Here is a 22879-nt window from a genome sequence, read left to right on the forward strand (position 1 = left end):
TTCTTTGCCCGTGCGTGGGAAGCAAATTAGAAATTGGATGAAGAGGTCCAATTGTGTCGAAAGTCAGAGACCTTGTTTTGCAAGTGTGGTCAAGTTCACCAAGTGTCTGAAGAGATGAGACCATTCCATGCCCAGAAAACAGAGTTAGGCTGTCAAGATGGAATTTTGTTGTGGGGATCAATAATTGTCGTCCCTTCACAAGGAAGAGAACCATTCTTGACAGAGCTTCACTGTGCACATCCAGGCATATCCGAGGTGAAAATGCTTACGTGGAGCTACGACTGGTGGCCAGGCATTGGCAGTGACATCAAAAGCATGGTCAAGCACTGTTTCCATTGTAAGCAACGTGGAGGGAGGTGATGGCATAGTGGTATTGTCACTGGGCTAGTAATCCAGATACCAAAGGCAATGCTCTGGGGAGCTGGGTTCAAATCCTGCCACTGCACATGGTGAATTTGAACTCAATAAAAAAAAAAAAATCTGGAATTAAAAAGTCTAATGATGACCATGAAGTAATTGTTAATTGTTGTAAAAACCCATCTGGTTCACTAATGTCCTTTAGAGAAGGGAATTGTCTGGCCTTCATGTGATTACAGACCCACAATGTGGTTGACCCTTAAATGCCCTCTGAATGAGGGCAACTAGGGATGGGTAATAAATGCTGGCCTGGCCAGCAACACCCACATCCCATGAATGAATTTTTTAAAAATAACAGAAATTGTCTGTTTCAGCTCCACTACATCTGTGGGAGTGGCTTGGTCAATACATATTGATTATGTAGGATTTAGCACCATAGATGCAGATTCTAAATGGATGGATGTATACGAAGTCAGATGACTGACATCGAGCGCAACTATCAAGGAGCTGAGTCACTGTTTTAGCATACATACCTGAAATTATCATTTCTGATAACAGGTACTGTCTTTGCCAGTACAGAGTTTCATGGCTTTAAATGGAATCAGACAAAGACAGTCCCTCATCAAATGGTTTAGCCGAGAGAGCTGTGCAAACTTTCAAACCTGGAATGAAGGCGTCATCAGAAGGTTCTCTAGAAACTCGACTTTCCCACTTTCTTCTCATTTATTGACCACATTCGACTAAGGGTTCAAAACCATCTGAATTATTGATGAAACGCTGCCTACATACATTGTTAAGTCTGGTGTTTCCATACTTAGAGGAGAAGGTAGAGAGGAATCAGAGTAATCAAAAATTGCATCACGATATTCGCAGCAAAGCTCGCACAGTGTAGGAGACACAGTATTCGTGTGAAATTTTGGAAGTGGACCTTGTTGGGTTCCTGGAACCATTGTCTCAGAGACTGGTTCCTTATCCTTCCAGAATCACTCAAAAACACGTGAAAGAGAGACATTCCAACAACCAACTATTCCACCTGTGATTAACGTTGAACCATCAATCCCTGAGGTGACAGATCGACCTAGAATCGACATAGCCAATGTGCCTGTAGAGTTGCCTAACCCACAACTGCCACTTTCTAATGATGTATCTTGTGCTGCAGTTCCTGATCATGTCGTTCCTGTTGAGGAACCTCAAGTGATAGAGCTATGTCTCTCTAACTGAATAAGGAGAGCACCTCAGAGTCTTAATATTTAAGCACCTGAAGTTGTATAAATGTATATATCATTGGGTATTCAAATGTTCTCTGTAACTCAAAACTGTAAAAAAAAACTAAAGGGGGAGGAAATGTAGTAACTGAAGGTATAGATTGCCCTGCTGTCTATCAGGGGTCATGTGATATTCTTGGAGGCTCCAACCAATGAGCCCTAAGCGTGGGTAATCTGGGGGGCAGGGTTTCCTGACGAGAGTCCTGATCGAGCGAGCAACACCTGAAAAAGCTCTCTGCAATAAGGTTTATCTGTTTCTTGTTGAAACCTGTCTGCTCCATCATCATTACAATATCCAAGGGTTTTTTTTTAACGTGATGAGGGTTTTCTGTCTCTACCACTCTTTCAAGCAGTGAGTTCCTGATTCCCACTACCCATCTGAGTAAAGAAATTACTCCTCAGCTCCTCCTCCAACCCTTCAATCAATTACTTTAAATTCATGCCACCTGGTTCTTGACCTCTCTGCTAACACAAAATACTGCAGATGTGAGAAATATGAAATAAAAACAGAAAATGCTGGTAATACCCAGCAAGTCTGACAGAGAGTCTGTGGAGAGAGAAACAGCGTTAACGTTTCAGGTCGATGACCTCTCACCAGAACTGGAAAAAGAGATGTCACAGGTTTTAAGCAAGTAGTGAGCCAGGGAAAGGGGGAAAGCTGTGTAATAGGGTGGATGGCAGGAGGGATTAACTGACGATAATGATGAGGGGGAAATGCAAAGGCGATGACAATGGGACAAGAGGAGCATCAAATGTTCAGTCCAGATGAATTGTAAATAGGGAATAGCAGAAGCATCACCAAAAGAGCTGCCGTCCTAAAAAAATGGGGGCAGAGGTTATGATCTGAAATTGTTCAACTCTAATTCGTGCAACCTGTCTGCATAATTGAATCTTTTAAACCCATGTGCAATTCTGGTGAATCTGCACAGCACCCCCTTCAAGGCAAGTCTATCCATTCCAAGGAGTAGTGCGCAGAACTCAACACAGAATCGGGTTATGGTCTAACCAGGGCCTTCTGCAGCTGTAAGATCACCATCTACAATGAAGGAAGTGGAAGGCAATGGAGGAGGAGCATATTCCCATGTCAATTGGAATCTATGCACCTGCCGAACAAGGACATTGAGGTTAGAACAGCTCCAATGCAATACAAATATCGAGCAACAGAAAAATGCTGAACAGAAGGGCCTTGAGGACAGTTAACGACAAGATAAGGAAGAAAACTGGCAGGAGAAACAATGGTTATAAAAATCCAGAAAAAGACATGTTGGTATTGGATAAGGAAAACCAACTGCAGGTGAAGAAAAAGAGAAAAAAAACAAGATCTTGCGTTTATATAGCATCTGTCACAATCTCCAGATGCTCCAAAGCCAAGAAAGCATTTTGAAAGTGCAATTAATATTCTAACGTAAGAAACGTAGCAGTCAATTTGCACACACCAAGCTCTCGCAAACAACCTTGTGATAATGACCTGATAATCTGAGTTTTGGTTGAGGATAAATATTTGTCAGGGCACTGGGGGGAACTGCCCTGCCCACCTTCCAAACCGTGCCATGGGAGCTCTTACATCCACCCGAGATGGCAGCTGGGGCCTCGGTTTAACATTTCATCTGAAAAGTGGAGGGTCAAAGAGGGATTAAGTTGGGTGGGAGAACTGACTGTCCATTCACATAGAAGGGGAAGACAGTGACATAGTGGTCCTGGCACTGGACTAGTAATCCAGAGGCTCATGCTCTGTTCAAATCTCACTATGGCACCTCTCCCACAATGCGGCACTCCCTCAGTACTGACCCTCTGACAGTGCCGCACTCCCTCAGTACTGACCCTCTGACAGTGCCGCACTCCCTCAGTACTGACCCTCTGACAGTGCAGCACTCCCTCAGTACTGACCCTCTGACAGTGCCGCACTCCCTCAGTACTGACCCTCTGACAGTGCCGCACTCCCTCAGTACTGACCCTCTGACAGTGCAGCACTCCCTCAGTACTGACCCTCTGACAGTGCAACACTCCCTCAGTACTGACCCTCTGACAGTGCCGCACTCCCTCAGTACTGACCCTCTGACAGTGCCGCACTCCCTCAGTACTGACCCTCTGACAGTGCCGCACTCCCTCAGTACTGACCCTCTGACAGTGCCGCACTCCCTCAGTACTGACCCTCTGACAGTGCCGCACTCCCTCAGTACTGACCCTCTGACAGTGCCGCACTCCCTCAGTACAGACCCTCTGACAGTGCCGCACTCCCTCAGTACTGACCCTCTGACAGTGCCGCACTCCCTCAGTACTGACCCTCTGACAGTGCCGCACTCCCTCAGTGCTGACCCTCTGACAGTGCCGCACACCCTCAGTACTGACCCTCTGGCTGCAGCACTCCCTCAATACTGACCCTCTGACAGTGCAGCACTCCCTCAGTACTGACCCCCTGGCTGCAGCACTCCCTCAGTACTGACCCTCTGACAGTGCTGCACTCCCTCAGTACTGACCCTCTGACAGTGTAGCACTCCCTCAGTACTGACCCTGTGACAGTGCAGCACTTCCTCAGTACTGACCCTCTGACAGTGCAGCGCTCCCTCAGTACAGACCCTCTGACAGTGCAGCACTCCCTCAGTACTGACCCTCTCACAGTGCAGCACTCCCTCAGTACTGACCCTCTGACAGTGCAGCACTCCCTCAGTACTGACCCTCTCACAGTGCAGCACTCCCTCAGTACTGACCCTCTGACAGTGCAGCACTCCCTCAGTACTGACCCTCTCACAGTGCAGCACTCCCTCAGTACTGACCCTCTGACAGTGCAGCACTCCCTCAGTACTGACCCTCTCGCAGTGCCGCACTCCCTCAGTACTGACCCTCTGACAGTGCCGCACTCCCTCAGTACTGACCCTCTGACAGTGCCGCACTCCCTCAGTACTGACCCTCTAACAGTGCAGCACTCCCTCAGTACTGACCCTCTGACAGTGCCGCACTCCCTCAGTACTGACCCTCTGACAGTGCAGCACTCCCTCAGTACTGACCCTCTCACAGTGCGGCACCCACTCAGTACTGACCCTCTGACAGTGCCGCACTCCCTCAGTACTGACCCTCTGACAGTGCCGCACTCCCTCAGTACTGGCCCTCTGACAGTGCGGCACCCACTCAGTACTGACCCTCTGACAATGCGGCACTCCCTCAGTACTGACCCTCTGACAGTGCCGCACTCCTTCAGTACTGACCCTCTGACAGTGCAGCACTCCCTCAGTACTGACCCTCTGACAGTGCAGCACTCCCTCAGTACTGACCCTCTCACAGTGCAGCATCCACTCAGTACTGACCCTCTGACAGTGCCGCACTCCTTCAGTACTGACCCTCTGACAGTGCAGCACTCCCTCAGTACTGACCCTCTGACAGTGCAGCACTCCCTCAGTACTGACCCTCTGACAGTGCAGCATTCCCTCAGTACTGACCCTCTGACAGTGCAGCACTCCCTCAGTACTGACCCTCTGACAGTGCAGCACTCCCTCAGCACTGACCCTCTGACAGTGCCGTACTCCCTCAGTACTGACCCTCTGACAGTGCAGCACCCACTCAGTACTGACCCTCTGACAGTGCCGCACTCCCTCAGTACTGACCCTCTGACAGTGCAGCACTCCCTCAGTACTGACCCTGAAAGCATCAGCTTAGATTGTGTTCTCTACTCTCTGGGCTGGGACTTGGACCCACAACCTCAGACTCAGTGACAAGTTTCCCCGAAGCACGGTTAATGCTTTGACTGTACATGCTGTTCTAACTGAGGTGTTATTAAATGATTGATGTCAGCTCATTGTTAGCTCTTGGCTTTTACATTCTGTATCTCTGATTAAATCTAGAAAACCATTAACTTCTGCTTCATGGCTCTCTGATGCTGTCTTTAATGACCTGTGACCCTTTGACCCTGTGCCCCCAAATCCCCCTCCGCCCTCAAGCAGAGCTCACTCCCACTCACAGTCTCAGCTCACACTTACTATTGAAAGTCTGATTGTCCCTTTTGAAATCCATTGACCAACTCTAATTATTTTCCCTTTATCTAAATATATGAATCTTCTTTCATTAATTGAAGGAAAATGCCAACTAATAAAACAAGCTATTGTATTTAGAAGGTTAAGGAGTGGTTTAACTGAAGTTTTTCCAAGGTATTAAGGGGACAGATATGGTAGCTTAGGAGAAACTAACTTCACTAGTTGGGGAGTCTAGGACTAGGTGGCAGAGTCTAACATTAGAGCCAGATGTTTTCGGAGTGAAGTTAGGAGACTCTTCTTCACACAAAGTATGGTAACAGTATGGAACTCTCTTCCACAAACAGTCATTGTTGCCAGGTTAATCGCAAATTTTTAAATCTGAGATTGATAGGTTTTTGTTATCCAAATGTATTAAAGAATATGGGGCAAAGCCAGGTACAGTAACTGGATTTGGGCTACAAATCAACCATGATCGCATTGAATGGCAGAACAGGCTTTAGAGGCTAAATGGCTTCCTCCTGTTCCTATGTTCCTAACTGGTCTATAGTTACCCAACTGGATCCATCTCCCTTTTAAAATAGTTATTACATTGGTTGTGGCAAATTCGGGAAGGATGTAAATGCGTTGGAAGCAGTTCAGAGAAGGTTCACTAAACTAACACCTGGAATGGGTGGGTTGTCTTATGAGGAAAAGTTGGACAGGCTGGGTTTGTATCCGCTGGAGTTTAGAAGAGTAAGAGGCGACTTGATTGAAACATTTAAGATCCTGAGGGGTCTTGACAGGGAGAATGTGGAGAGGATGTTTCCTCTTGTGGAGAATCTAGAACTAGGGGTCACTGTTTAAAAATAAGGGGTCGCCCATTTAAAACGGAGATGAGGAGAATTTTTCTCTCTCAGAGGGTCGTGAGACTTTGGAACTCTCTTCTTCAAAAGGCGGTGGAAGCAGAGTCTTTGAATATTTTTAGGACAGAGCTAAATAGATTCTTGATTAGCAAAGGGGTGAAAGGTTATCAGGGGTAGGCAGGAATGTTGAGTTGAGGTTACAGCCAGATCAGCCATGACCTTATTGAATAGAGGACAGGCTCAAGGGGCCGAGTGGCCTACTGCTGCTCCTAATTGATATGTTCGTTAAAAAAAAAACTTCTCCTGAATTCCCGACTGGATTTATGAGTGACTATTTTATATTGATGGCCCCCCTAGCTCTAGTCTTGCCCACAAGTGGAAACATCATCTTTAATTTTCGATAACTCCTTCATCATGTTAATGACCCCTATCAGCCCCCTCTTTTCTAGAAGAGGGTTGAACCTTTCCTAATCGGTATAACCTTTCAGTTCTGGTATCATCTTTATAAAACCTTTTTGCACCTTCTCCAGTGGCTCCATATATCCTTTTTTATGATACGGAGACCAGAACTGCGCACAGTGTTCCAAGTGTTGTCTGACCAAGGTTCTGTCATAGTTTTAACACAACTTACTCTGTTTTTCAATTCTATCCCTCTAGAAATGAACTCCAGAGCATTTTTTTTTTCGTGGCTTTATTAAGCTATATTGCTGCTTTTAATGTGTACCCCCACATCTCTCTGCTCCTTTACCTCATTGAGACTCTGATTTCCCAAGCATACGGACACTGAACACCAACTTCCATGGTCCTTGAAGTGCAACACATTCCAACCAATCTGCACAACTAATAAACAGAGCAGGCAAAGGGCTCATGCAGGTTTAATGCACATCAGCTCATTCCAAACTGTTGGGATTACTCAAAAATTATTCCAACACCTCTTGGATCCATGGCGGATGGTAGTCACTTTGCTGTAAATTTAAAATAAAGACTACTTGTTATCACTGATGGAGAATATCTTCACACTCACAAGATTAAAAGCAGAACACGAGAAATCAACTGAAGTGCTTGATCAAAGGCTGTATTGCAAAATAAGGTTTGTGTTGAAATCGTTCCTGGCAACATTATTGTTTAATATATGTATCTATTCTAACTGAGCTCCCAACATTTTCGATACAGGGAATCGGAGCAAGTGTAGTCTGAGAGATGGAGAGGATGGTTGGATTAGGGTGAACTGATGTAATTTAGCTCCCATCTTCATTTCCTAAACCTGTTCTTATTTCTATATTTCTGTAATTAATTCCCATGTGGACATTTGAAACATATGTAATTATACCCACCCTGCCACAGTGACGGTCCGCTAGGAGATTAGGGGAGAGCGAATCCAATGTGACACGTTTACATGGGCAATTCCCATTATAAATTGGGAAACATGAACAGGAATTATGCACACACTAAAGTTTTATTAACAGATTGGCCCAGATCTTCCGGTCTCCGGATGGTCAGAGACTGGACGTACAATCCAAGAATCATGTCGGGACCTCGCAGGAGTCCCAATGCACTGACCTCTGGAAATTTCCCAGGAAGTGTGAACAGGGCAATTCCCCGCCACCTCTCGGGACCCTCTGAAAAAATCTCCAACTCTGAGCTAAAATTGCAGACTTTGGATAGTTCCAGCGTACTTACCTGAATAGTTACCCATGAAATGTTAACCAGAAAAATCCTAATCTAACTCTTGGGTAACTAACCAACTGACCCTCCCAACTCCCCACTAACCCTGACTCCCTGATGCACCCCCCCTGCTGGCATGAATACCCTTTCTGGCTATGCTACACCTCCCACCACCCAACGACCCCACCCCCCTTACTGAACCTGATTAGCCCCCAAAACCTGACTACCCCTCCTGACTCAACTATCCCCCGACACACTCACCCACTTACCACCCTACCCACCAATCACCCTACCCGCCCACCACCTCACCCGCCCACCACCTCACCCGCCCACCACCTCACCCGCCCACCACCTCACCCGCCCACCACCCTACTGTAAGACTTAATGTCAACCCATTTTCTTTTAAGTTCTTTTGCAATCCCATTATTAACCCATGTTTTCCTTGAATCTAATTTTTCCTTATGCTTGGAGATGAAGTTACTTTTGATACAATACTCATACCTCTAAAGGACTTGGCAGTCCTGTGTGCAAAGACAGACAAGGGGTGGTTGAACAAAGGAAGACTACATGACTGAAGAAATGTAAAACGGACAGTCTGGTGACTATCGCTTGGTTGGGTAAGGGTTAAAAATTGTGTTTTTCTGCTTAAAAGACAAAATCACCCATCTGCAAACTATCTGATAATGGGAAAACTTGTTTTTCTCAATGAAGGAGCTGGGCGTCTGTAACGCACAAGATAAGAACGGAGACTATTTACCTTTAAGGGGGCCTCACTGAATAAGTGCTGAAGTTGTTTTTCTGACTTAAAGTTGAACTTTTATGAGCTCACAGTTCAACCAGTTGAAACTGGCTGAAGGTAGGCGAGACTCACCAGATGGACATAGCGGGGGCAAAGGTGAATGGGAGGAGAAAAGGGGAATAAAAATATAAAATGTTGGAGAAACTCAGCAGGTCTGACAGCATCTGTGGAGAGAGAAACAGAGTTAACGTTTCGAGTCTGTATGACTCTTCCTCAGAAAAGGGGATCTGCCCACGACACAACTGCCTGGCAACAAGCTCAGATGAGAGGGGATTGGACAAATATAAGCGCCACCGTTGTCTGATGTCCCTAAGGGGACGTAAGCACCAGGGTACGTGACATGCTCCACACTACAAACATCAGGAGCTCGAGAGGGTCAGTGCGATGATCAGGAAGGTTTGACCTGGAGATGTGAAGAGGACTCGTTCAGTGGACTAACACCCGGGGATGGACACTTGCAAACAGAAAGCCCAATAGGCAGTTTGAGAGTCCTGTAGTGACTTGTGATACTCAATAAAGGAAAGCCAGATGGTTGTTCTGTGCTGTTGTATATCTGGAGTAAGACTAGATAGAGTATAGACCCAGGTAAGGGAGGGGCTTTACACTCCCCAACTACCACCATGCCCATCTGCCACTGCACTGACATTCCATCGTACCCACCTGCTACCCTACCCACCCACCACCCTACCCACCAACTACCTCTCTCACCTACTGCCCTGTAGAAAGACGCTCTGGGAGGCTTCTGAGTCAAACAAAATGAACTTTATTTACACGAGAGCTCCCATGGCTGCTTATACCCAGCCAGCCCCTCACATAGCCATCTTCTTTCTAGGAAACCCCTCCCTAGAATTTATTCCCCTGCATTAGTTGAACAAACAACATGACTCCTACTCAGTTAAATTGATCTTAAAGTGACAGTCATCACACGCCCTACCCACCTACCCCCTCACCCACCTACCCCCTCACCCACCTACCCCCTCACCCACCTACCCCCTCACCCACCCACCATCCTTCCCACTTACCCCGCCCACCTATCCACCCTACTACCCTGCCCATTAACTTGCTCACCCATTCACTAACATTCACTCTGGACATTCAAACTTACCTACAACAACTGGTGCAGTAAAAAGGGGGCACGTCATGTCTCCCCCCCTGACACGTCATCACAGTGATGGAGCTCTCTGAGGGGCACTAAGCTCCACACTCCTGGAGAAGCCGGGCTCAGAACACCCGCCAATGAATGCGCAGCAGCGTCGGGGTGAGGAAATGTTCAAACGGAGCAGCAACCCAACGATGGTTGCTGCTCATGGAAGATCCGGGCCATTATTGTAAATATAAGAAACATAAATAATCTGAACTATCATGGAGTGTTTTACTAGGCTAGGGTTTTGATGATGTGACAGTCTACAATTAGATTCTAACTATCAACTGAACCCCGAGATGGGATTATTCCCTGATCACAGCTCCTGGTTTTGCTGAAAATATATAGTTCCCAGGGCAACTCATTTCATTCTTTATCTGTTGGATGTATCATCACAAAACACTGAGTCACAAAATTAATAACAGATCATAGCTTCCATGAAGGATTAATGACTGTGATATAATCTCAAGTGAAAACCAGTATATAATACAGTAACCAATTAACCAGGCATGGCAGATGATCCCTGCTGAAAACCTGCTTTACTGCACAGGCTTGAGCCCGTTAGTTTAATGTTCACAAGAAATGCCATGGACGCACACAGCAATTCCAGTGCCTGGTGGGCCGGGCAAATGGGACAAAGAATGGATCCCAATCTGTGCAACAAAGTACAAAGCTTGATTTGATCACAGAAGCATTGGAGAACACACAGGGAACAGCAACAAGTGTAAAGGGTATGAGCCGTGAGAGAAGTTTAGAGGGGTGCAGATGTACAGTTTAGGGAGAAAGGGGTTAATAGAGGGGGAGGATTACAAAGTGCTATTTAGAATAAAGGAGGCAAAGCAACAAGGGTAAAACAGAGGATATAAATGTACATTAGTAAACAGTAAATCTAGGATACGTGACGGAGTAATAGAAGAACAGCTATCGGAATAAATCTAAAACATGCAATACAATGATTCTAGAACAGTTATCAGAGTAAATCTAGAACAAGTATAACACTGAATTTAAAATGGACAGCAGAGTGATTCTAGAAGTGTTGGAGTGCATCCAGAAAGTGAGAGAGAGTAAATCTTGAACATGCATCAGAATAACTCTAGAATTGGTATCAGAGCGATTTAGGGACAGGCAGAGCAATTCTAGAACGGTCAGAGTAAATCTGGAAGAGGCTCAGAGACAATCTAGAACAGATTTCATAGTAGCTTGAGGGTGGGATTCAAAGTAAATCTAGAACAAGCATCAGAATAAGCATAGAATATGAGTCAGAGTAAATACATAACATATATCAGATTAATCTAGAACAGGTGTCAGAATTAATCAAGAATGGGTATCGGAGTAAATCTAAAACAAGTATCAAAGCAAAGTTAGATCAGGTTTCAGAAACATTTTATTACTCAAAGGGTAATGAATGTTTACATTGGTGCAATGTGAAGATTCATTGTCATATCTGATCTTCACATTCTCTCCCTGCTTGACGTGTCTTTGCCTTGTTATAGCCTTTGGTAAGGTTAATGGTATTATAGGATTGAGACAGGAGGTGGCAGCAGTAGCAGATGGTCCATCATTTGCTCTTTATCACATTTCATGTTAATTCATTCCTGGGGTGCGGGTATTGCTGCCCATCCCTAGTTGCCCCTTAGAAAGCTTATGGTGGACTTTTTGTTCCAATCAGTTTTGATGCAGCAGAGTGGTGGTCCACTTCAGAGGTCAGTTATTGTCAACCACCTTCGTGTGGGGACTAGAGTCACATATAAGCCCAGACTGGTTAAGGGATATTAGTGAACCAGTTGGATTTATATGTCAATCCAACAGCTTCACAGTCACTTTTACTGAGAACAAGCTTTTCATTTCCATGCTCTCATTTTAACCCTTTCTCAACTCATTGCGTTTGATCCACAGGAACCCCACCCCCCACACCCCCCGTAGTTTGTAAGCAATTGAGACATTACCATGGGAGAAGTAATGGAGACAAGGACAACTGGGGCAGCCCAAGAGAAAAGTGGATGTTACTATTACAGAATTGGTTTATAACCCTCTGATTAACAACCCTCCTGCCAATTGAAACAGTTTCTCTTTATTTATTCAATCAAAATCCTTCATCATCTTGAATGCCTCTATTAAAATTTCCCCTCAATCTTCTCTGCTCTAAGGAGCTGAAAGTCAGTCAGGATCGCGAGGATCAGAGTGGAGAGCAACTTACTTGGCTGCGTCCCGAAGGTCAGTCACATTGCGGGTTTTACCGAGACCATCTTTGAAGGTGGTCCTGTTGGCCACCGTCAGTATTCCGTTTTTGGTGGTGAAGTCGGGGAAGCAACGACGAAGAACTGCGGGGAGGGAAAAAGGACGAGGAAAATCACTGAGGGGTGGATAGAAATCCTGCCACCCGCTCTTAGCAATGAACACAGCAGCACGCTCAAATAAAATCCCTCCAACCGCCACCTGGCCCGATGACAAAGATTGTACATCACAAACCAGGCTATTCGGCCCAAATGGACCACGTTTAGGGGCCTCCTCTCACCCTTCTCCATCTCACCCTATCAGCATATCCCTCTAATCCTCTCTCCCTCATGTGCTTATCCAGCTTCCCCTTAAATGTATCTATATTATTCACCTCAACCTCCCTCCACATTCTCACCACACTCTGGATAAAGAAGTTTCTCCTGAATTCCCGATTGGATTTAATCAATGACCATCTTATATTTACGATTCGTAGTTTTAGGTTCCAGAAGTGGAAACATCCTTTCTATGTCTACCCTATAAAATTCCTTCATAACGACCTCCATCAGGTCACCTCCCCCACTCAGTCTTTCCTTTTCTAGAGAAAAGACTCACAAGCCTGTTCAATCCTTCCTCTCATTATAATTAATTAGAACCTCCCAGTTCTGACATCACCCATATAAATCTTCTTTGCGCCTCCTCCATTCTATATTCTTTTTTAATATGGTGACCAGAGCACTCTCCATGAGCAGGTACCAGAATCAGTGCTCCATATGTGGTCACGCCAATGCTCTGTATAAGTTTAACATAAACTTCCCTGTTACATAACTTTGATAGAATCAAAGACTAGTACAAAGAGGCCATTCAGCCCATCAACACTCCACCAACTCTTTTGAAGAACAATCCAATTAGTCCCAAATCTACAGCTCCTTCCCCATATCTCTGCAGCTTGTTCTCCTTCATTTATCCAATCCCCTTTCGTGGTTACAACTGACTTTGTATCCACTGCACTCAGTCCACATCCCATCTACTCTGTGTAAAAAAAGCTTTTCCTCATTGCACTTCTCTATTTTTGCCATTGTCAGTTTTATTTCGCTAAATTTTGATTGCTAATTTCTTCTTTAAAATGATGTACAGTCGTTTGACACAAACATGAGAGTCTTTCATTGCCAACAGGGATCTGTACACCTACATTTGTTAATGATACTAAGTTAGGTGGCATTCTAAACAGTGCAGATGAATTAAACAATTATCAATATAATTAAACAGGAAGTTGCAAAGGGAAATTGATAGATTGAGTGAATGTGCAAAACTGTGACAGACGGAGTTCAATGTGGGGATGTGCAAATTCATCCACATTGGACCAGGGCATTTCCAAAATGGTCAGAAGTTAGGAGGGTGGGAGAGAAGAGAGATTTGGGGGTACATGTACAGAAATCACAAAAATCTAGTGGAGCGATATAAAAAAGTAATTATAAAGACTAATGGAATGTTAGCTTTTATCTCAAAGAGTCAGGTATACTGGAAATTATACTATGGTTATATTAAATTCTGGTTAGACCCCATCTGGAGTTAACTGGGTTCAGCTCTGGGTCCTGGAGAGGGTGCAGGGCAGAATGATGCTGGGGTTAAAAGGATTAAATTAAAAGTATAGGTTGTATAGACTGGACTTGTATTCTCTTGAGTATAGAAGAGAAAGTGGTGATCTAATTGAGGTGTTTAAGATGACAAAATAAGCTGATAGGGTAGATCGAGAGAAACAATTTCCTCTGGCGGGGATGGCGGGGATGGTGGGGATGGTGGGGAGTCCAGAATAAGGGGACAGAACCTTAAAACTGGAGTCCAGGGGTGATGTCAGGCAGCATTTGTTCACACAAAAGGGGAATGGGAATCTGGAACACTCTCCCCACAAAAAAGCTGCTGGAGCTGGGAGTCGATTGAAAACGTCGACCTGGATTTTCACCCTCGAAGCAGGGACTGGGAGTCAGGAAAATTCCCGGCTTGGCCCACCCACTTCGGGAGAAAGTGGGCATAACGACAAGACCTCCATAGCCGGGGGGGGGGGGGTGGATGAGCGCGAGCTGGGTTGGTCCAGCCGTTCCGATAAAAGGTTTGGAGACTGCCACAGGGGCGTGGGGGCTTTGTCGCAGCTAAAACAAAAACACAAAGGTCCTCCAGCACTCACCTCTCACACCCTCCAAACACTCCCCAAGCCCATCCAGGCCACTTCATGCCCCCACCCATCCCCAGGGCCCCTCCTGCCCCCCCATGTCAAGCTACGCCATTTCCATGGCTATTGACCCACTATATACTGTCAAGAACTAATGGACCCTGTAGTGACAGTAGGATGTGTAAAAAAAGCTTTTTAAAAAAATGTAATTAATTCATAACTTTCTGCTACATTTGACTAGAAGCTAATAAAAGGTGTCCATCATCCATAGCCTTTAAAGTATCAATAATAAATATCACAAACCCTTGAAACCACTTAACGTTGTGTAAACAAACACTGTGAAATTGACGGCAGCAGAGATCGGAGAGCATGAGCTGTCAACCAAACAATGTCTTCTCTGTTCAACAAGTGTAATGGTTGCCTGGGCTCTCGGCCAAGCCTCATTATGTATGTTGGGCCATGAACCACCACTTGTTAAAGCCCTGGCCGGATTCCATGAAAATTGTGGAGGAGTGGGATGTGCCTGTCTCCGGGATGGATCCGGTCTGGTTTGGAGTGCTGGATGCGGGCTTTTTACAGGAACCAGCCCACACCCATTAAAGGTACTCCCGAAAATCAGACAAGCAGGGAATGGGGTTGCGAATCCCAGAATCAGGACCTGCCTGCCATATTCAAAGGGCTCCCAAGTCACCCCGACTTGGTGAAAATCCCAGCCATCATCTTTGAGATTGATAGATTTTTGTTAGACAAGGATACCAAGGGTTATGGAACCAACGCTGGTAGATTCTGTTAATATACAGATCAGCCCTGATCTCACTGAACAACAGAGTGGTTCTGAGGGGCTGAAAGGCTGCCTCCTGTTCCTAATGTCTTTGTTTCAATTGATAAAGCTGCCAAAGCTAAGATATATGTTCCAATGCTGCAAAACTGTAAATTTTGGCTTCATTGCTTTGCAGGGAATGATCCCACCATCTCCCACACACCCAGCAGCAATGAACTGAAATCACAGGAATCATGGCCATGAGATAGCCTGACAACATTCGACTCCTGACCCGCGCCCCCTGTGGGTTTGACCTCCTCTCCCGCATCATGGGCTGTGGATCCACCCCTTAGGCGGTCAGTCCCAAACCCGGGTGGTGTTTTAGCCAAAGAAGATTCCATACGTACATGGTCGGCTGGGAACAATCATTGCTGGACAATCTTCATCTCGGATCACTTGGGCAGCAGACTACAAATGTAAAGGACAACACAAGAAGTGGGCGGTTAACAGAATGTTCAATACTTTGCTAAACGGAAAACTATTCTGTTCAGAGCGCAGCACAGTGTAAAAAGAGGCAAGAGAAACAATTGGACACATCTTAGCCCAACCAACCAGCAGGGCCCAAAAGATCAAATTCTACCTCCGATTGATACATGACCCAACAGCACTCCACAGAAGGGATTGCACTTCAAAGAATTTGTTTGGTTGTGAATTGCTATACACAGTTCAGCCTCCATATTGTTGAACCCACTGAGAGGCAGCAGTGAACGTGTCAGAAAAATCAACAAAGGCAACATCAGGACTGGGAGGTTGTGATATCAGGAAAGGTTGAACATTCCAGCGTTCTTTACTCTAGAAAGAGTAATCAGAGGGGGTGACCTGATACCAGTCTTTAAAGTTACAAAGGAGTTTATAGGGTTAATATAGAGAAGATATTTCCAGTTGTGGGGAAGGCTAAAACTGGGGGTCATAAATAGAAGATAGTCACTAATAAATCCAATCGGGAATTCAGGGGAAACCTCTTTACCCAGAGAGTGGTGAGAATGTGGAACTTGCTACCACAGGAAGTGGTTGAGGGGAACAGTATAGATACACTGAAGGGGAAGTTGGATATACACGTGAGAGGAGAAAAGGATAGAAGGATATGCTGTTAGGGTGGGGTGAAGAACCGTGGGAGGAGACTCGTGTTGAGCAGAAGCTCCAGCGTGGGTCACTTGGACTGAATGGCCTGTTTCTGTGCTCGAAGTACTTTGTAATTATACTTTGGGACAGAATATGGAACTAGAACAATTCAAATTCCTTCTTTATAGGGTTTTGACCTCTGCTACACCAGCCTACTGCCAATTCTATTGTTCATCCGAAAAACCTTGAACTCCAATCAGGGGAAAAGGCACCTTCCAAACCCATGACCATTACCATCTAGAAGGACAAGGGCAGCAGACACATGGGAACACCACCACCTGGAAGTTCCCCTCCAAGCCACTCACCATCCTGACTTGGAAATATATCATTATTCCTTCACTGTTGCCAGGTCAAAATCCTGGAACTCCCTTCCTAACAGCACTGTGGGTGTACCTACACCGCATGGACTGCAGCGGTTCAGGAAGGCAGCTCACCACCACCTTCTCAAGGGGCAATTAGGGCTGGGCAATAAATGCTGGCCCAGCCAGCAATGCCCACATCCCGTAAATGAATTTAAAAACAATATTGGAGGCAATAATACACCAAAGACTGGCTAGCTCACCTTCCAATATGTGACAGTTGTAATGCTACATTGGATATAGGGACAGGAGACCATTCAGCCCTTCAAAACTGTTCCCAATTCACTGACCTGTATCTCAAACTACATTGGCCCATATTTGGCTCAATATGGGTCAATGCCCTTTCCAAATAAAAATTTATCAATCTCAGTCTTGAAAGCTTCAACTGAACCCCAGCATCCACAGCTTTTTGGTGGGGCAGAGAGTTCCAGGTTTCCTCTCTGCCACATGTGAAGAATGCTTCCTAACATCACCCCTGAACAGTTCAGCTTTAATTTTAAGATTCTGCTCCCTTGTTCTGGACTACTTCACCATCAACACCGCAGCACCACCCACCCCCCAACCCCCACACACACTAGATCTGTATTTTCTCTCTACCTACCCCATCAAATCTTTTAATCATCTTAAACATCTCAACTAGGTCACACTGTATCTTCAATACGTAAGTGAAAACAAGCCTAGCTTATGCAACCTGTCCTTAAAACTTAATTCTTAATCCTGGTATTCCACCCATCGTTTATTTCACCCCACCCCCAGTAGAGCTACATTGCTTGTCCTGCTCTCCACTCTTAATTAGCACATTCTTTTAGATAATATCACCACCTTCAACACCTCATTGTTCTTTTGTCTGTGACATCTTTTGGTTATCTCCTCCTATCACTGCTTGCTTCTCCCAACAACGCCCCCCCGCCCACTTCTCCCCCACTAAACCAGCTTATATTTCACCCCTTTCCTGTTTCTACTTAGTTCTGTTGAAGGGTCATGAGGACTCGAAATGTCAACTTTGCTCTTCTCCGCCGATGCTGCCAGATCTGCTGAGTTTTTCCAGGTATTTCTGTTTTTGTTCTTAATCCTGGTATCGTTCTGATGGATCGGCACTGCACCTCCTCCAAGGCCAAGACATCCCTCCTGGTGCCATGCTCAGAAACTGAACTCAGTGCATCACACGGGCTCTGGTCAGAACCTTGTATAAACAGTAAAACACTTCCACCCCTTCATAATCTGGACACCCTCAGATCAAGGCTGACTTTAGCGTACTATACTTAGAGTCCCAAATCTCTTCACTTTTCCAAACTCCTAGTTTCTCAACATTTAGAAAACACTGATTTATCTTTCTTGAGTCAGCCTCAGACTTGCCCCCAATGACGGCCATTTGTCTACAGTTTTGCCCACTTGAAAACAGGCTGATTGACGACAAAGTCTGGATCCTTGCGAGGGTGTAACTCCCAAATACTCACTGGATAAACAAATCAGCCCAACGTGAAAAACACACAGAATTTTAAACCTTTGATTGGCTTCTACTTTGATTTTATTATCTGTAGCACAATCACTGACAAAATGGATCCAATCATCGACCACGCACCTGCATTGTTCAACTGATTGGTCTCCAGTGTCCCTTTAAGTAAAGGGGAAAGTGGCCATCACGCAACTCTGAAAGTTTAACTCTTGGGATGTGTGTTAGCTTTGTTATTCATCCTTAGTTGCGCTGAGAAGGTGGTAGTGGAGTGGGGGATTGCGGGGGTGAGGGTGTGGGGTGGGGATAGAGAAGTGGGTGCCCCTTCATGTACTGCCAAGGTCCATGTGGTGAAGTTGCTCCCACAGTGTTTTTTAGGGAGGGAGCTCCAGGACCTTCACCCAGTGAGGATGATGGGGGAACAGCAATATATTTAACAAGTCTGAATGGTATTGTGACTTGAAGGCAGAATGGGAGGTGGTGATGTTCCCATCCACCCATTGTCCTTGTCCTTCTAGGTGATGCATGACAGGGGATTGGGTTGTGTGGGTAAAGAACCATTCTGGGCAATTGTTTCACTGAATGGAAACTGGAGAAGGAGCAGAGGAAAACGTGTATAAAACCATCACGCTCCATCTAACTTTCTTTATTCAACCTGAAACACAAGTAATAAATTGTCATCGCGTTACTGTAACAATCTGAAGGATTTAAAAGCAGCCTTGCCATTCTCTGCTTAACACGAGAAAGAAAACATTAGAATGTAATTCCTATCAGCACTGGTTTACTATAGATAAATACCTCCATGGATTAACAATTCACCCCTTCAAAGCTTATCAATCCTTGCAGCATTTGCCAGAAATAACGTCTGATTTCCAACTTACTCAAAGGAAAGCTACAGGAGTTGTAAAGATTTACGAACAAGGTAACCTTTGAATGTCACTTTGGGTAACATTCACTGAGAGGTACATTGATGTCAAAGTTGGGATCGAACAATTGCAATTGGGTTCAGGGACATCATTAGCAGCCGTCTCACCAAAGGCAAGCGACAATTGGGAAACAGCAGAGGTTATAGCTATCAGGAAAGATTGAACAGGCTGGGGATCTTTTCTCTAGAAAACTGAAGGCTGAGGTGTGACCTGGTTGAGGTGTTTAAAAATTAATAAAGCCATGAAGAAACACAAACCAGCTCATTACTAACGGAATAGAATTGCAAAGTCGCAAAGTGATGACAGGTAAGAGAGAGGTGCCACGTTTTGAAAGGAAGAGCAAGGGGACACATACCCCTTGGAAAATAAGAGCCCAAATGGGGTCGAGGAGCAGAGAGGTCTAGGGATACAGAAACACAAATCGCTAAAAATAATGATGTAGGTTAATCAGGCTGTAAAAAAAAACAGACGGGGCAACGGGGGTTTATTTCCTTCCCAAACATTTTTCCAGGTGTGGCCGCATTTTAATGTCTCAGACGTCGTGTGATGCAAGAGTGAAAATTTGGGTGGGAGGGGGAGATTGGGTTAGAGAGCTGCTGTGGGGGCAGTCGGGGTGGGGGTGGTTGTTGAGTAGGAGTGGGGAAGGTTTAGAATTACTGGGCTTGCCCTGAAATTAAAGCGAACCCCCACCTTTTGACTGGCTGTGGTAGGAGAAGCAATTGCTCCTCACAGGAAAGACAATTAAACCATACCCATCAACAGGGGGAAATAAACCCGCAAACATTTAAAGGGGCTTCGCAGCTGTCGAAACGCAGCCTTTGAGCTCATGACGCTAAAGTCTCGCCCTTTGACCCCACTGGGGTCGGGGTTGGCGGGGGGTGGGGGGGGGGAGGGGGGTGGGGGGAGGTTGCAACCCATAGTTTGGGGATCCATAACAAAAGCAAAAACTGCGGAAAAACTCAGCAGGTCTGACAGCATCCGTGGAGAGAGAAAGCAGAGTTAGCGTTTCAAGGACGTATGACCCTTCTTCAGAGCTACAGAGAAGTAGAAATGTGCAGAAATCCATGTTCCAAAGCGTAGAATTGAAAAGCAAAAATGTAACGTATAACCTGTGGAGGATCTTGGTTAGATGGCACTTGGAATGCTGCGCACAGGTTTGGTTTCTAGATTACAAAAAGGATATAGAGGCACTGGAGAAGGTGCTGAAAAGATTTCTGAGCATGATAACAGAGCTGAAAGGTAATAACTATCAGGAAAAAAAACTGAACCGACTGAGCCTCTTTTCTCTGGAAAAGAGAAAGCAGAGGATGTGACCTGATAGGGGATATTAAAATTAAAAGGGTTTGAGAAGACAGATGTATAAAAGATGTTTGCACTTGCAGGGGAGACCAGAACGAGGGTTTATAAATATGATAGTCACTGATAAATCCAATCGGGAATTCAGGAGAAACTGCTTTACGCAGCGAGTGGTGAGAATGTGGAACTCGCTATCACAGGGAGTGGTGGAGGTGAATAGTATAGGTACACTTAAGGGGGAAGCTGGAAAAACACATGAGTGAGAAAGGAATATGCTGATAGGGTGAGATAAAGGGGGAATAGGAGGAGGCTCATGGGGAGGAGAGGCACCAACATGGACCAGTTGGGCCGAATAGCCAGTTTCTGTGTTGTAACCTTCTGTATGATTCTATTCTGTGTAAATTTACCGATTGCACTCACCTTTCTAGGCGTATTGAAACCAGGCTGGCAAAACTGCCGGTAATACGCCCAATAAGTTTTGTTCCAACTGAAAGCTGATTTCATGTCGCTGTAACGGGCAAATCGGTTTGGACATTTCTCAACACAAACCTGGTAAAAAGAGAGGAAAATGTTAACAATTAAATTTTAAATGTTCAATTCAGAACTCCTTCTATGGAAAAAGGTATTAGATTGAAGAATGCAAAAAGAGGGTTTTAAACCAGCGAACTCAACTCCAAATGTTGTCCCTCCCAGAACCTCTGGGGAAGGTGGACACAAGCAGTAAGGCTGTGGGTAAAATAGATAAAACTCGCACCTCTCAACTGGAGGATCATGCTGAACACATAATTCAGCGCAGAGCTGAGGGAGTGCAGCACTGTCGGAGGGTCCAGTGCAGAGCTGAGGGAGTGCTGTACTGTCGGAGGGTCCAGTGCAGAGCTGAGGGAGTGCAGCACTGTCGGAGGGTCCAGTGCAGAGCTGAGGGAGTGCAGCACTGTCGGAGGGTCCAGTGCAGAGCTGAGGGAGTGCTGCACTGTCGGAGAGTCCAGTGCAGAGCTGAGAGAGTGCAGCACTGTCGGAGGGTCCAGTGCAGAGCTGAGGGAGTGCAGCACTGTCGGAGGGTCCAGTGCAGAGCTGAGGGAGTGCAGCACTGTCGGAGGGTCCAGTGCAGAGCTGAGGGAGTGCAGCACTGTCGGAGGGTCCAGTACAGAGCTGAGGAAGTGTTGCACTGTAGGAGGGGCAGTACTGAGGGATTGCTGCACTGTCAGAGGGTCACTGCTGAGGGAGTGCTGTAGTATCAGAGGGTTTATACTAAGGGAGTGCTGCACTGTCAGAGGGAAAGTACTGAGGGAATGCTGCAGCATCAGAGGGTCAGGACTGAGGAAGTGCTGCACTGTCAGGAGGTCAGGACTGAGGGTGTGCTGCACTGTCAGAGGGTCTGTACTGAGGGAGTGCTGCAGTATCAGAGGGTCTATACTGAGGGTGTGCTGCACTGTCAGAGGGTCAGTACCTAGGGAGTGCTGCAGTATCAGACTCTGCAGACATGTCTTACCTGTTTAGTTGGGCACTGCAAATTTATAAGGACTGCAGGACTTGCACACTTAAGGATATTGAAGTAGAATAAAATGGTCTTGTTCCTGAAAGAGAATGAGGCAAGTGTTACCAGTGCTGTTTTAACTGATTTTAAAGGAGGAAAGAGAGTCAGTCCCCTATGTTAACAACACAATAGAAATGCCAAGACTGGGGCCTGCAGCAATAATTGCCCGATCTTAAAAATCAGAGAATAGTTACAGTACAGAAGGAGGCCATTCGGCCCATTGTGGCTGTGCCAGCTCTCTGAATGAGCAACTCACCTAGTGCCGTGTCCTTGCCTCCTCCCTCTAGCCCTGCATGCTCTTTTTTTCAGATAATGATTTAATTCCCTATTGAATGCCTTGATAGAACCTGCCTCCACCACACTGTCACAGTGCATTCCAGATCCTAACCACTTTCTGTATGAAATAGTGTCTCCTCATGTCTCCAATAAATCTGTGCCTTCATTCTCAATCCTTCCTGCAATGGGAACAGTTTCTTCCTATCTACTCTGTCCAGACTCCTCATGATTTTGAATACCTTTATCAAATCTGCTCTTCTCCAAGGAAAACAGCCCCATATTCTTCAATCTATCTACATAACTGAAGTTCCTCATCCCTGGAACCATTCTTGTGAATCTTTACTGCTCTGTCTCCAATACCTCCACATCTTTTTCTGATGTCCAGAATCGGACGCAATACTCCATTTGAAGCCTTATCAGTGCTTTGTACAAGTTTAAAACAACCCCTTGTTGTTCTTATGCTCTCTGTCCCTATTAATCAAGCCTAGGATCCCGAATGCTTTATCAACCTATCCTGCCATCTTCAATGACTTATGCACAATGTTAATGTCAGGAGCTCGTCTATAAATATTGATTTGAACGTCAGATTAAACAGTTTGTCTATGGATTATCACTCCTGCTGGCCCTGCTCCAAGAACACCACAATTTAAAAATTCTCATCCTTGTGCTCAATTC

General features: G+C 45.6%; 2 protein-coding genes across 11 annotated transcripts in view; both read right to left on the reverse strand.

Annotated features, from left to right (window-relative positions):
- cryz (crystallin, zeta (quinone reductase)) overlaps window positions 1-22879 on the reverse strand; it is a 1066321-nt gene that overhangs the window by 423285 nt on the left and 620157 nt on the right. The gene's annotated exons all lie outside the window — the stretch shown is intronic.
- The window catches only part of slc44a5b (solute carrier family 44 member 5b), a 412477-nt gene that overhangs the window by 168114 nt on the left and 221484 nt on the right, over window positions 1-22879 (reverse strand). For 6 of the 9 annotated variants that reach the window (XR_013579275.1, XM_078560642.1, XM_078560643.1 and 3 more), the window contains exons 5-9: window positions 21884-21968; window positions 20815-20943; window positions 15586-15646; window positions 12232-12355; window positions 7362-7394 (exon numbers count right to left, since the gene is read on the reverse strand). Coding sequence is in view for 8 of the 9 variants with exons in the window: in XM_078560642.1 (XP_078416768.1) it covers window positions 7362-7394; window positions 12232-12355; window positions 15586-15646; window positions 20815-20943; window positions 21884-21968 (432 nt within the window). In the remaining variant the exon portion in view is untranslated. The remainder of the gene's footprint in view (window positions 1-7361; window positions 7395-12231; window positions 12356-15585; window positions 15647-20814; window positions 20944-21883; window positions 21969-22879) is intronic. The other 3 variants (XM_078560646.1, XM_078560647.1, XM_078560648.1) reach the window with 1 other exon arrangement.

The sequence above is a fragment of the Cetorhinus maximus genome, chromosome 17 (assembly GCF_964194155.1).
Source record: "Cetorhinus maximus chromosome 17, sCetMax3.hap1.1, whole genome shotgun sequence".
Classification (NCBI taxonomy): domain Eukaryota; kingdom Metazoa; phylum Chordata; class Chondrichthyes; order Lamniformes; family Cetorhinidae; genus Cetorhinus; species Cetorhinus maximus.